The sequence below is a fragment of the Nymphalis io genome, chromosome 9 (genome assembly GCF_905147045.1).
Source record: "Nymphalis io chromosome 9, ilAglIoxx1.1, whole genome shotgun sequence".
NCBI classification, from domain to species: Eukaryota; Metazoa; Arthropoda; class Insecta; order Lepidoptera; family Nymphalidae; genus Nymphalis; species Nymphalis io.
The window spans coordinates 1,561,560-1,577,017 of record NC_065896.1 but is presented as its reverse complement, the minus strand read 5'-3'; the positions used below and the strand labels follow the sequence as shown (position 1 = coordinate 1,577,017).

The following is a 15,458-nucleotide window of genomic DNA, read 5'->3' as shown; positions in this document are numbered from 1 at the left end:
TGGTCTTTGAAAACAACAGATGAGTCAAATACCAGTAACAAATATAATAAATAGCAACATAATTATATGTAAAGTAACTAAGTGTCCCACTGCTGGGCTAATGCCTCCTTTTCTTTTCATCCGCCACATGCAGGTTTCCTCACGATGTTTTCCTTCATCACTGAGCACGAGATGAATTTTATAGCCAAATTAAGCATATGAAAATTTAATAGTGTTTATCTGGATTTCAACTCGGAATCATCGGTTGCAAGTTGTCTTCTAACCACTATGCCATCACCTAACTGCACTGCTAGTGCAATAAGGGGTTAAAATATAGTCTATACTTAACTATAATTATAATCTCTCATCAGTCGTTCGCTCTTGACAGAGTGGTCGTGGTTGACGATGACTCATCGTTTTCGGCTAATGTAGCCCCCACTATGTGTCTCCATTTGATGCGGTCTTCAGCATCTCTAGAATATTGGACTACGGAGGTCTGTGACATGACAGACATTATAAAAGCTGCAACACAGACCTCTATAATTATAATACAACGAGACAAACAAAAGTTATAAAAAAACTTAAAATAAAAACGCTTTAAAATTTTTTCTAGTATATAATTCTATAAGTTCTATAAAATACTTTATTTGTTTATATATAACAAAATATATTTTTTTATCATATAACATTATCAACCTCTTTGCTAGGTATGATTCACTCCAGCCGTTTTAATAAAATGCCGTGAGAAACGTCCACACATTTATAAATACAAACTTTCACATTTTATAATATTATTAAGATAATATACAAATACCGAGACTGAAAAACTAATATCCTCGTATTCGCGTACTATAATATTAACGTTTATATTATTATAGCAGTTTCACTATTTGATTGAAATAATTAATAAATTATTACACGAAAAGCCACAAACCACAGATAACAAAAACCATAGGAATTGGTTAAATAAGTAGCATTTTTTTATACTTATATTGTATTTTTATTATAACGCTGATATATTTTTGTAAGAAATAGTGCGATTTCTTTATTACAAAAATTTGTATCGATCGATTTAAATCGGTGTTCCTAAAGAAGGTTAATTATATTTGATTAATATTTTCATATGCAATGGATTACTCAAGAAAAACACAAATATATACAACTATAAATATATAAGAAGAATAACATTCTTATTTTTTACTTATGTGGTTATCAAATTAAATCGTAATTTTGTATGCACAAAGTCAAATAACTTAATTTATCAGCAGTTTCTTTCGCCATATTTTCTCATGTTTGAGGTATTTCTTGGCAATTTATAAGCAAGTGTAACGTAACGCCTATATTTTGAATAAAGATTTTAATTTTCGAATACGTTCGCGACATATGATTTATATGAGAGAATAACTTCTGTTTACTCATAAGCTTGCAATTAATTATGAATTATTTTAATTAATTTAAAGCAATGCGTTTTATTCATTGCAAAGTATTGCTGTTTGCCGTTAATATAATTAATTAAATTGTTTATAATGTATTTACGACACATTTACTTATAGTTTATTAATTTATTTTACATACTTGACCGAAGATAAGCATCTTTAAAAAACCGGTTTTGAACAAGTTTTAAGGATTTAATAGGGACTTTGTAAAGTCTGATGTAAATTAAGATACACCTTAGCTAAAAAAATCGACAAACAAATAAAATGGGATTTCATATGTCAGCCATATTGGTTTTCTGATGACGTCATAAACACGCGTTATTAGATAATGCATGATATAACGGGAAGTTCTCTACTCTTTGAACTGGCTTATTAATAGACTATGTAACGCAAAAATAATTACTTATATCGGACTGATATGAAAGTAACTCTGTCTCTATGTTACGCTTTCACGGCTGAACCACTAATCCGATTTTGAACAATTTTGGTATGAAGCAAGCTCGAATCCCACATATATTTTTTATCTCATACCTGCTGCTAGGGGATGGCCCTAGTGCGAAATTGCGGGAGTAAACTAGTATCTTATAAAATACTAGTTTACTCCCGCCCCTTAGTTTCTCGTAATTATTATGTTATATTATAATTTACGGGTTTAGCTTTTTTTATACACATATCAAGTTTAAATACATAACTTCTTGGTTGCGCTATTGGTAAATCATTCAAACAATATCGTCTACGACCAAAGGCCGGCTGAGTTAATTTAATTACAGTAACTGGAGCGTGTCGTGCCACACTGACCCGTAGTCGGTTAGCGTGTTACGTTTCTAACGCTTTGAATATTATCTTCATGTATTATTAAGATATAAAGAAAGTATTTTTTTTTTTATAAAATAGGAAGACGGACGAGCATATGAGCCACCTGATGGTAAGTGGTCAACAAACGCCCTTAGACATTGGCATTGTAAGAAATGTCAACCATCGCTTACATAGCCAATGCGCCACCAACCTTGGGAACTAAGATTTTATGTCCCTTGTGCCTGTAATTACACTGGCTCACTCACCCTTCAAACCGGAACACAACAATAATAAGTACTGCTGTTTTGCGGTAGAATATCTGATGAGCGGGTGGTACCTACCCAGACGAGCTTGCACAAAGCTCTACCACCAGTATATATATAGTATAGTCTATTATGGATAATATTATACGCAATATAGTAGTATAATAGGAGTGACATATTTTGCATTGCATTAATTCTGTTACGAAATATTTTGACAGCCTCGTTGGTCTAGTGACTTGATGCAAGGCCGCAGACCCTGAAGTCCTGGGTTCAATTCCCAGGTCGGGCAAATAAAATGTTATTGGGTTTTTCTGTTAGAAAATTCTCTGTAGCATCCCGGAGTCAGAAAGCACATAAAGCCGTTGGCCCTGCGCCTAAACTTTTTCCGGTCATACTTTGCTTATAACAGATACATTGTTTTGATAATAATGTTCACTACAATAGAACTGATAAGACAATAGTCGACAAAGTACAAAAAACAGCCTTTTTAATTGATATTGCCATACCTAATAGATACAATCTGCAAAGCACCATAAATGAAAAACTTACAAAATACACGGAACTAAAAAAAGAAATAGCACGTATGTGGCACTTACAGAAAGTTACAATAGTCCCTTTAATTCTCTCTACAACTGGCGTCATATTTAAATAAATGCGTACTTCCTTAAAAGCTCTAAATCTTCCGAATTTTCTTTTTTTAATATGCAGAAGCTGTGATACTGAACACATGCCGAATAGTGTGCAAATTCCTTCAAACAGAAGGTCAACGGGAATTGCTTTAAAGGCTTAATGTCTTAATAAGTGTTCCACTTGGCTTTAGCCCGTGTGTACGACGTAAATCCCAGCTCTAAGCCGAGCTGTTAAGAATGACAAAGAATTAATAATAATAATAATATCCTGGGACATTATTCACACACGGTCATCTGATCCCAAACTAAGCAGAGCTCGTATTATAGAAACCAGACAACTGATATACTATATATACTACTTTTCTTTTGTAAATACATACTTATATTTTTTTTTATAGAATAGGAAGGTGGACGAGCATATGGGCCACCTGATGGTAAGTGGTCACCAAACGCTCTTAGACATTGGCATTGTAAGAAATGTCAACCATCGCTTATAGCCAATGCGCCACCAACCTTGGGAACTAAGATTTTATTTTATTTATATTTATTTTATATACTCTTTATTGCACACCAATATAGACAAAAATAATAGGAGTAAAACAAAACAAAGAAAAGAAAAATGTACAATAGGCGGCCTTATCGCTAAAACAGCGATCTCTTCCAGGCAACCTTTGGTAGAGGAGAGAGATAGGATGGTAGGGGTGTACAATTATTTAATACATAAAAATAAAAATAAAAATAGATACAATATATATATGTATATATACGATACATAAATAAATATTCCATAAATATATAATTATATAATAATATAATATACATACACATTATAAATATATACATTTACATACTATAGATACTTACATAATAAATAAAATATTTAATTGCAGTATTTCTTCATGAAGCAAGATAGTGCTCTTTTATCATTTTTTTAAAAGAAGTAATAGTTGGTGCACGTCTTGCTTCTAGTGGAAGAGAGTTCCAAAGACGAATTGAATGGACTGTAAATGAGTCACTATAAAAAGATGTTGTATGAGGTGGTATTTTTAAAATCAAATTCTCTTCAGAACGAAGATTATGGCTATGTGAAGAACTAAGAAATTGAAAACGTTCTTTTAGATATGAAGGAGAAGACGGATTGAACAGAATACAGTACAGAAGTTGAAGGATGTGAGTATTCCTGCGAAGCCGGATTGGGAGCCACTTGAGCTTTTTACGAAATTCAGAAACGTGATCATATTTACGAAGACCAAATATGAATCGGATGCAAAGATTTTGGAGACGCTCAAGTTTATTAAGTTGCTCCTCTTTTAGATCAAGATAACATGCGTCAGCATAATCGAGAATTGGTAGTAGGAGTGACTGTGCTAACATAATTTTGGTAGGGATGGGTAGAAAGTTGCGTAACCTTCGAAGGGAGCCAAAGGCTGCAAAAATTTTTTTACTAACCTCACTTATCTGTGGTTCCCAAGACAGGTGCTGGTCAAAGGAAATTCCCAAATTCCTAGCTGTAACACTGAACGGTATGTTAACACCGTTAAAGTGTACAACCGGGAGATCCGAAAAAGATATACGAGAAATTAATTTTGAACTACCAATAATCAGCACCTGTGTTTTATTTGGGTTTACTCGTAATCCAAATGCAGTAGACCACTTAGAAATATTTAATAAATCATTATTAACTAAATGTATAGTTTCAGGAAGGTTCGCAATTTTACTTTGTGAATAGATCTGAAGATCATCTGCATACAGGTGATAGAGAGAAGATATATGAGAAGTGATGGTACTTATAAAGACCGAAAACAAGAGGGGAGACAACACGCCACCTTGTGGAACGCCAGCAGTTATAGGAGCCCATTCTGAGAAAGAATCTTGAACTCTTATCCGTTGCCGGCGCCCATACAAGTAAGAATGAAACCAGTCAATTACTTTAGCAGATATGTTAAGAGAACACAAAATAGCAAGAAGAATATCAAAGTCTACAGTGTTGAAAGCATTACTAAAATCTAATAATGTCAACACAGTAACCTGTTGATTATCCATTCCTAATCTAATGTCATCAGTTATTTTGATCAGAGCCGTAGTCGTACTATGACCAGGACGAAAGCCAGATTGTAAAGGATTCAATAGGACATTTTTTGAAAGGTATTGGTTTAATTGATTGTGAATAAGGCGCTCAAGTACTTTAGACAGGAAAGGGAGAATGGATATAGGACGATAATCAGTGTAAGATGAAGGATTTGTTTTTTTGGGGAGGGGGATGACTTGTGCGTCTTTCCAGGATTCAGGGAATTCACAAAGGATAATGGATTGGTTTAAAATATGTGTGACTACAGGAATTATGATATCTAGGATTGGGAGGATCATCTTACGACTAATGCAATCCGAACCAATAGCATCAGAATTTATTGCTAAAATGTTCTTCTTAACATCACCATCAGTAAATTGACTAAAGAAAAAAGGAGAATTTTCAGAAGTTGATTTAGCAGAAATTTCTTTTAAAGTATTAGACTTCACAGCAGTGTCGAAAGTTTGAGAGGACGAAAAATGATTATTTAATTCATTTAAATTAATATTGTGAGGACATAAGATTTTATGTCCCTTGTGCCTGTAATTACACTTATATAGATAATTACACCCAGACTCGGGACCAACAGACATGTTCATGCACACAAATGTCTATTAAAGTATATATAAAAGTCTATTGTGCATAGTGTGCTTATCGATTTTCGTAAAGGCTAGAAAGTTCATGCGTTTATTATTTGTTACTTTGTAACAACGAGCGTCAATACAATTTTTATCGTATGTGCTAAGTGCCATAGATTTTAAGTGCCATAATAAAAAATATATAATTTTATACTTGACTTTATCCTTACTAGTAACAGCCTGTGAATTTCCCACTGCTGGGCTAAGACCTCCTCTCCTCTTTTCTTTTAAGGTTTAGGAGCTTATTCCAACACGCTGCTCCAATGCGGGTTGGTGGAACACAAATGTGGCAAAATTTCAGTAAAATTACACATGCAGGTTTCCTCACGATATTTTCCTTCACCGTCAAGCAAGAGATGAATTATAAATACATATTAAACACTAATTCAGTGGTGCTTGACCTGGTTTAAGCCTACTCAGAGAGACGCTGCTGCCCGTTCTCTGGTATATTTCCTCGGGTCGACTTCTACGCCCCCCACGGGATGAAATGGAGTAATGATATACGTCGCGCTCACCACACGGAAATATATAATATTAAAATAATATTCCATTTTATAATATTAAAATAATATTCCATTTTATAATATTAAAAAAATATTCAATAAAATGCATATTATTATTGACATTTAAATTTAAAAAAAAATCGTTACACAGTATCGAACGATTGCAATTACGAATAACGTTATTTTTTGTTTTATCGTTTGGTAATCCAAAGCAAGTCTTTATCGTAAATATTACAAACGTTATCACGAATTGTGTTGCAAAACAAACAACGTTGCAGTCTAACTTCAAATGATTTCTAAATTAAATTAACGGCTAGTTTTTTTAATGTTTCATAAAATGAGTGGAGTATTCTTGTTAGTTTTGTAAATATTATAATAAATATGTGAATTTGTTATGAAAGACAAATCGTAACGGCGCTTACGTCACTCGTTATAAAATTTAACGGCTATAAAATATTTGTAATTATTTGTAAGCTTTAGTCATAACGCTTGCATAGTAAAATCAAAATAATATTTTTTGTTTCTAGTTATATAATGTTGCATTGAATAAATATATCTAATGAGTGTTTATTTTAGTAACTTTATAATTAGTAATTTCTCTTTAACCCATATTTGCTCTTGTAACACTGTCAAAACTACAAAATAATATTACAGGGCTTGTAATATGTATTAGAAAATATTAAAATGGTTTAAAAAATAGGTCTGGGCATATATGAATCAAATTTTAATACGATCGATAAAACGTCAGAAAGTGATTCGACTATTAATACATGATAAAATAATTTCATTCATCATATATTCTACCGCCAAACAGCAATATCTAATATTGTTATATTCCGGTTTGAACCAGTTTCCAAGATTGGTGGCACATTTGCAATAAGTAATGGTTAATATTTCCTGCAGTGTCAATGTCTATGGGTTGACCGTTTTAGTGCGTAAAAATATCAAAACAGCATATCACTCAAGTCCAACAGCCACTGGGTCATTGTGATCCTGGCCCTAATGAAGTAGACACGACAAATAAATTTGTCGGTGAGGAGCCCGGGTAAAAGGGGCAACCCCGAGGCCCGTACCCAGACTGTCCTAGGCCAGCCAGGAGGAACCAACTCTCTCTACTGTAAGTCGGTTTTTAACATAAAACAAAGTTACATGAAGTAAATATACTAAAACTGCAAGTGTAATTCATAAAGACAGTAAATTATAACTTTTCTGCCATTTGCAGTGCGTTGATTAATACGTTGAAGTATAGATGCAAGTATTCACTTTATTTAAAAAAGTAAATATTGGTAAAATATCAATAGCGAATTTGAGTGCTACATTTAAGTGTAATTATTTTGTCACTAAGATGTTACACTTTTGTTGCGTATACTACTGCACGTACTTTTTATAAGTGATCTTTATCTAATATTCTTACATGAATTATTGATGATATTTTTTTTTAAATTTAGGGTCAACATCTGACTGACAAATGATCACATTACTGAAGTCCAACAAGTATTTTAGTTAAAGATATATAGATGAAGTATATCTCAATAAATAAACGACTTAAAATGAATTAATCATTTAAAAAAGAAACATTTATCGTTTACTTCAAGTGCTCGCCGACTTCAAAATACGAAGAGTTAGTTGGTTTTAGTACATATTACATTACATAAATACATTATTTAAATAATAGTACAGCACATTAAAAAGCCGAGATGGCCCTGTGGTAAGAACGCGTGAATCTTAACCGATGATCGTGGGTTCAAACCCGGGCAAGCACCACTGAATTTTCATGTGCTTAATTTGTGATTATAATTCATCTCGTGCTTTACGGTGAAGGAAAACATCGTGAGGAAACCTGCATGTGTCTAATTTCACTGAAATTCTGCCACATGTGAATTCTACCAACCCGCATTGGAGCAGCGTGGTGGAATAAGCTCCAAACCTTCTCCTCAAAAAGAGGAGAGGAGGCCTTTAGCCCAGCAGTGGGACATTCACAGGCTGTTACGGCATTACGGCACAGCACATTATCTGTTTTTAAATAACATATTTATATAAGGAACTTATTGCTGGTTCGTTAAGCTTTCGAAAATTCGGTTTACGTAAACATATTAATATTGAATATTTTAGGTCATTTGTAAGTTAAGAAATGTAATTTTCAAATATGTACATAACTTACATTACATAATATCGATAACTTGTTATTATTGGGAGCAACTTCGTAATGGTTCACATTAAATAAATTTCAATAATTTAAATGTAAAAAAGATAGGTTATCCGATAAAAGATAAGTAAAAAATCTCTTTGCAGCAACTTAACAGTACATGCGATATTATAACGTTATATATACGATCATAAACTTAAATTATATAACGTAATAACGAGTGCTGCCAAACTCTTTCGCCTCGCGAAGAACAAGAAGGAGTATTTAAAGCTGACTGCCAACCAGCTGACGCGTGGTCTAATGCTGGATATAAGATCCTTCAAAAGCAATATTCTCCATGTCTTTCATTCCAACTGCTACCATTTTTCAAATATCATCACGCTAACTAACCACTTCTTCTTGCCATACGAGGATTTTGACTCCGGTCTACGTCAACTGATAAAAGTTTGCAAATAAAGTCGGTTACATTACATATTACTCTGGCATAGCCCAGATTCGGATCAGTTTTTTAATATCTCTGTCGAATCTCCTTGTCTGATGTAAACAAAGCGCTTTCCTTAACTCGCTTAGTTGGTATACATGTCGCATGTTGATTGACGCTAACAAAAAATCTTAGTAATCGTTTATTTTCAAATATTACATTAACATACAATGTTTTTTAATCATAAGTAAAACTCGGTTATATGAAAGTATCTACAAATGAACGATACACGCATATGTAGCTATTAATATAATTATTTTGCAGCAGTTAGCGGCACGCATTTTTACACGCCTAACCTAAACTATGGAAAGATAATTGCTTAAAACTGCTTCAGTGACCTTGTTTTCGGAAGTGAAATAAAACGATGTTTTTACAAGAATATCAATTACTAAAATTGTCATTAAATTAATTAATAATTTTTCAACATCAATTTTTACATGGGAAATTTTTATTTTAAATTAATTAAGTTTTTTTATTGCCTTTAAAAAAACAAATATTCAATTTCCGCGTCGTTATCCTATTGAATCAGAACAGTATTGAAACTCATTAAGATAAATATTAAAATTCAATCGTGTCGCGATCGTGTCGTTAGGATAAAGTACCGTTAGTTGTCCCGAGCATTCAGCTGATCGGTCTAACGGTGGCTTCATAGTAACTATTCCAATATCTCGTCTAGCGGTACCTTTAACTGGGCCCTTCATTAGGGTATCTAAGATTTGAGATTATTAGAAATGACATACGGAAAAATCAATTTTATGTCGTATTAGGTAAATATAATTGAAAATTGAATTATTTTTTACCGACCTTGATAACAAAAACCACTATTATCTACTAGTGGTATAAACCATTTTTTTATAGTATATGTTGGCGGATAAGCATAATGGCCACCTGATGGTAAGTGGTCACCAACGCCCATAAATGTTAACCATCACTTACATCGCCAATGCGCCACCAACCTTGGGAACTAAGATGTTATGTTGTTCCTGTAATTACACTGGCTCACTCACCCTTCAAACTGGAACACAACAATAACAAGCACTGCTGTTTTGCAGTAGCATATCTGATGAGTCGGTGGTACCTATCCAGACGGGCTTGCACAAAGCCCTACCACCAGTTAACACGTATTTTATTACTACGTAACACGTAAAGATTACTATGTAGTTATTTCTAAGTAACACGTAAATGTTTTTGTCGTCGTATATTTAAACGTGTTTGAATCAAACATGTCACTTCTATCATACTTGCTGTTCTTAGAATTATTTGCTTCTGAAAATACTAAGTCATGCTACTGGTTATTTATAATTATAAAATGAATTTTAACACGCAAACTCGAAATACATAACAACATTCCTGACATCCGATATAGATGAGGAGAAACTTAAGATAAATTAAAAAAACAATAATGTCATTTCATTATTGTTTTTTTAATACATTAATAATTAAATAACAAAAAAAAGGACTAGATATTGCTTTAATTTAACAAATAATTATGCTTACGTGTACGATATATGCTATCCCTTTCACACGTAAACGGCAAGACAGGATAGCAATAATTTTTTTTTCAGCCTTTTGCCGTCCACTGCTGGACGAAAGCCTTTTTCATAGAACGCCAATTCTAAGCGCGATGTCGGTGACTTTAGTTCTCTGGCGAATGTCCACATTTCGGATTCTATCTGCCAGAGAAACCCCAAGCATCGCACGTTCCATTGCTCGCTGAGCGACCCTAAATTTATGGACCAGTACTGTGGTAAGTGTCCACGTTTCGGCACCGTAAGTCATTACAGGTAGGACGCACTGATTGAAGACCCTGATCTTAAGCGACTGTGGGATCGACGATTCAAAAATATGACGTAACCTCCCGAATGCCGCCCAGCCCAAACGTATTCTTCTTTTAGCCTCCTTCTCAAAGTTGTGCCGGCCATGTTGTATAGTTTGGCCCAGGTAGATATATTCCTGCACAACTTCAAGTGGAGAGCCATTTACGACCACTGGTCTCGGGGATACATGACGGTTTGCCAATTATTTTAATAATATTTGGAAATTAGACACGTGCGTGTCTAATTTCATTGAAATTCTGCCACGTATGTATTCTATCAACCCGCATTGGAGCAGTGGCGGAATAAGCTCCAAACCTTCTCCTTAAAATGGAGAGGAGGCTTTAGCCCAGCAGTGGGACAATAACAGGCTGTTACTGTAAACAGATATTTGATTTAATGTTATTGTTATGACATATCAATAAAACAATACAGAGAGATTATTATCAAATGTATCATATATTCTTTGTTATATCATTCCCACTGTGCTTAGCACATATAATATTATATTCAACATATATATCATAAGACCCAACATGTAATGTTAATTAGTGACGAAATGAGACTTCCTATAGAGTTTTCTTCTTATGTATATAGTCGGTTACATGTTAAATCCATGACATATCGAATGGGGTTTATATATAAATATAGATGTTTCTGTATATGTGTTGTTTATTATAAAAGTATTTATACAATATAGTAAAGTGCTTAAAAAAATAATTATCTTTTAATATACTTTTATTAATTTTTTTAGCTTTGTCGGTCAAAGCAAGGCTTAGTAAATAGACCGACGTAGTCATTAGTCGACGTAGTCGTAGTGCTTTTCTTCACTATAATTAAATATGATAATAATAACTTTTATTTGAAAATTTTATACAAGTCAATTATTCATGTAAGATTTTTTATAAAAATATTTTATATATTTAAGAAATATAATGACTATACATATTTTGTATATAAATTATTTATAAAACTTTCTAAGTGAAATGGAGAAATATAAATTATGAATTATAAACGTTTTAATAAAATTCAAACACAGTAATTCGATACATTCTATTCTAATATTAAATCGCTTTAGATGAAATGAATAGCATTTTAAATATACGATAAATACACATTATGTATTTATAAATTAGTTTTAAACAATTAATAAATAAATGGTCCGAACCCGGATCTATTATGATACAGACAATAAAACTAAATACTTTGATATGCACATTCTTTCACATACGTTCGTTGAAATCTATATACGAATCTTTTTTTTTTTTTATAGAATAGGAAGGCGGACGAGCATATGGGCCACCTGATGGTAAGTGGTCACCAAACGCCCTTAGACATTGGCATTGTAAGAAATGTCAACCATCGCTTATAGCCAATGCGCCACCAACCTTGGGAACTAAGCACAAGGGTGCCTGTAATTACACTGGCTCACTCACCCTTCAAACGGGTACACAACAATATCAAGTATTGCTGTTTTGCGGTAGAATATCTGATGAGTGGGTGGTACCTACCCAGACGAGCTTGCACAAAGCGCTACCACCAGTATCTAAGATAATCACATACCTTAAAAGTTTGTAACGCTTGACCTGTAACTTAATCTTGTACGTCAGTATTTTTGAGTCGAATACAAACTTATTTATTACCAAAAACATATTAAAAGTTGCATCGTATTGATCGATAAGATACTGTAATTTATAGAGAATAAAAATTCGTAATTCTTATTATTATGCTCTTTGATTGGCAAAAAAAGAGTAATTACTAAGTTTTTGGTAATCTTCTGAGCGGACTCTGTTTAAATTTGGATTCTGTATATTAATTCTAGCTTAATGCTTAAAAAAACTATTAAAGCGTTACAATATTTAAGCGGCTTGGTGGGATCAACTCTAATTATTTGGAAAGGAAGCGATAGTATTTCGATTTTCAAGATAGGTTTGGATATACGCTATAATAGTTCGATCGTTTATCATAAAAATGTTATTATTGTTGACAATGACGCAGTTTCGGCTGCACATATTGTATTAAATAATAATTTAACAGGATTAATTATACTGACATCCCTTTTTTACGCCTGGAGTGAAAAGGACAGCAAATCTGTTTTAATTATTAAATTCATTTCGAATTCCATTGAACGCTTTCTTTACAATTGTTTTATTCGATCACTGAACAAAGACAAATTGTCGTTTTAACCTGGATTGAACTTGATGTCATTAGTTGAAATGTTCACGTTTAAGCGATTCAACTTGGCTTTTATAGTAAACGTATAGATTTAAATTTATTTTCTTTAGTCTTATTTAAATCGTTTCAAAACGCATTTGTATGAATTTGACGAAAGCTTGTGACTGATATACTTATGTTAATACTAACGTGAACGTCAGACCTTTTTTTTCACGCAGTGGAAACCTTCAGAAAGGTACCCGGGTCCTATGGGAGTGGAACCGGGTTATGTGGGATTCTTACCCACTAAAACCACTGCGACGAACGTCAGACCTGGAGTGAACGGACACGACAGAGAAAAATACTATATGTGGTCTATTTCGAACAAAGAATATCCTATATAAATTAAGTACATTTAATTTATGTAATAAAAGAGGGAATTTGACTGAAGCAAGATCAAAGACACATTGAAAATATTTTGAACGTATCGTATTCTTAAAGCGAAGCAATAATAAAATTAACTTTTCCGCTTAAATTATTTAATATTATAAGCGATTGTTCTTTTCATTTATTTTTTATATATTTTAAGCGTTAAAATTCACGGATTATTTCATTAGTTTGCGTTCATATTGATTTATAATTCATACCTTAAATAAACACGTCGTGTATTTAATTTACATAATATCACGATTGAGACTTAGAGGATATTAGTTTGGGAAAAAATATTTTTTATAGCGGACGGTGTCGTAATAATTTCAAGTAGAGCCTATTTTAAATGTAATTCGGCTAAGGTCGGCCGTTAATTTAATAAGGCTATGAAAATTACTTCCATCGTCAAGTACAATAATGCTCATAAGATCAGACGAAAATTTTTTAAGTGCATAACTTAAAACCGGAAATGATTTGTAATGATTCTTGTTATTTGACTGTATTATTTAATTATTATTAAGTGAGCCAGCCTTTAAAAAGAAAATAAATGCATTTTTGAAGATGTATATATTATATGAGAATATATTTTACGCTCTTATCTTAATATAATATAATTATTTTACATTTAACTATAAAAGTAATTAAGCGAAAGTATAACAATGAAAAGTTTAAGGTTTTTATTATTAATATTGTTTCATATAAAATAGAGACTATGTGAAGTTATTGTTTTTTAAGTTAAACAAAAATTTCACCGAACTGCTGTTAATAGATCAAATTGTTTTTCCTAAAACAATAAAATCAACAATGTTAAAAAAAGTATATTTTCTTTACCACAAAACTTCAAAGTTATTTTATTATACATAAATTTTATATATTAAAAGTTTTAATAAATTTATTTACTAATACTAATATAGTCATAGTAACTTTCCAATTATAATTATTATAAGTATTAAAATAACTCAATTTAATTAATATAATCTTAATTTTTTCCCTTTCTTTTTGCTAAAACCAATAAATATTTATGATAATCACGTTTCACTTAATATATGACATATTTTATTATTCAACAATAAAAGAAATTTTAAATATTAATTATAATTATGTACTTATCAATAACAATACATACGACAACAATCACATAAATTTCTCGAATCGTTCAAGGTGAAATAGTCGCTATGAATACATAAAATACGGCTTAAATTAACATAACATTTTATACGCTCGCGATTTCTACGGACCCGCAACTTTCTCTTAGTGAAACTATGTTTTATCCATTGTACGTTAGACGTTGCTACGTAAATAGCAGATTTCGAATTTTTAATCTGCGACATAAAGCACAGTCGATATTAATTTTTAATTCTTGCAAGGAAAAGACTTAAACGAGTTCAGGTACGCTTGTATTTGAACACTTCTGCCATTAATAATAAAAATTTTAAAAGTAATATCAAATATAAAGCGAAAATAAATACCAGACTATCATATTTATTTATTAATATTGTTTATTTTAAACTTGACCTTGTATTTTTAACATTTACGATTTCAAAAGTTTAAACGTACGTACGGTACGTTCAGTTAAAGGTCACTGAGTTCTATCTTTTACTTTAAAATAAAAATTTTATTTTACAATAAAATAAATGAAAAAATTATTTATCTGAAATTGAATTTGCACGAAGTGATGATACATTCATCAATCATTAAGTCGCGCATGATTTTGTATTCATTAATGATTTGATATTTTAATGATATTTTTAGTCGCATTAAAATAACTATTAAGACGATTACATTAATATACAAGGTCCTTTAAGATTTTAAGTTTTTTAATATTTAAAAATCGTATTATTAATACGCAAAATATTTTAATTAGATTTATAATTTATTACTGATACGAAATAAAAATATTTAATTTTTAGAATATTTTTATAATTCTATAACAAACTTACCATTATTTAAAATTCCGCGCAAAGAATCACACTTGAAACAATAATATCTGCACCACAACACTTAAGAGTAACGGAAGTACAGGCAGCCACAGAATGAGATAACACCGAGAGAACAGTTCACTTATTATAGGAAAAACTTAGCTTTATAAACATGTCCGTCCTGTCGCCTGTCACGATGGAGAG

The 15,458-nt window shown here is 32.0% G+C and overlaps 1 protein-coding gene across 1 annotated transcript in view; it reads right to left on the bottom strand.

The window, feature by feature from the left end:
- Nucleotides 1-15,458, bottom strand: part of LOC126770929 (probable chitinase 10) — a 117,368-nt gene extending 101,910 nt beyond the window's left edge. Inside the window, exon 1 of the mRNA XM_050490541.1 lies at nt 15,276-15,458. Within this exon, the coding sequence (XP_050346498.1) occupies nt 15,276-15,278 (3 nt within the window). The 5' untranslated portion in view covers nt 15,279-15,458. The remainder of the gene's footprint in view (nt 1-15,275) is intronic.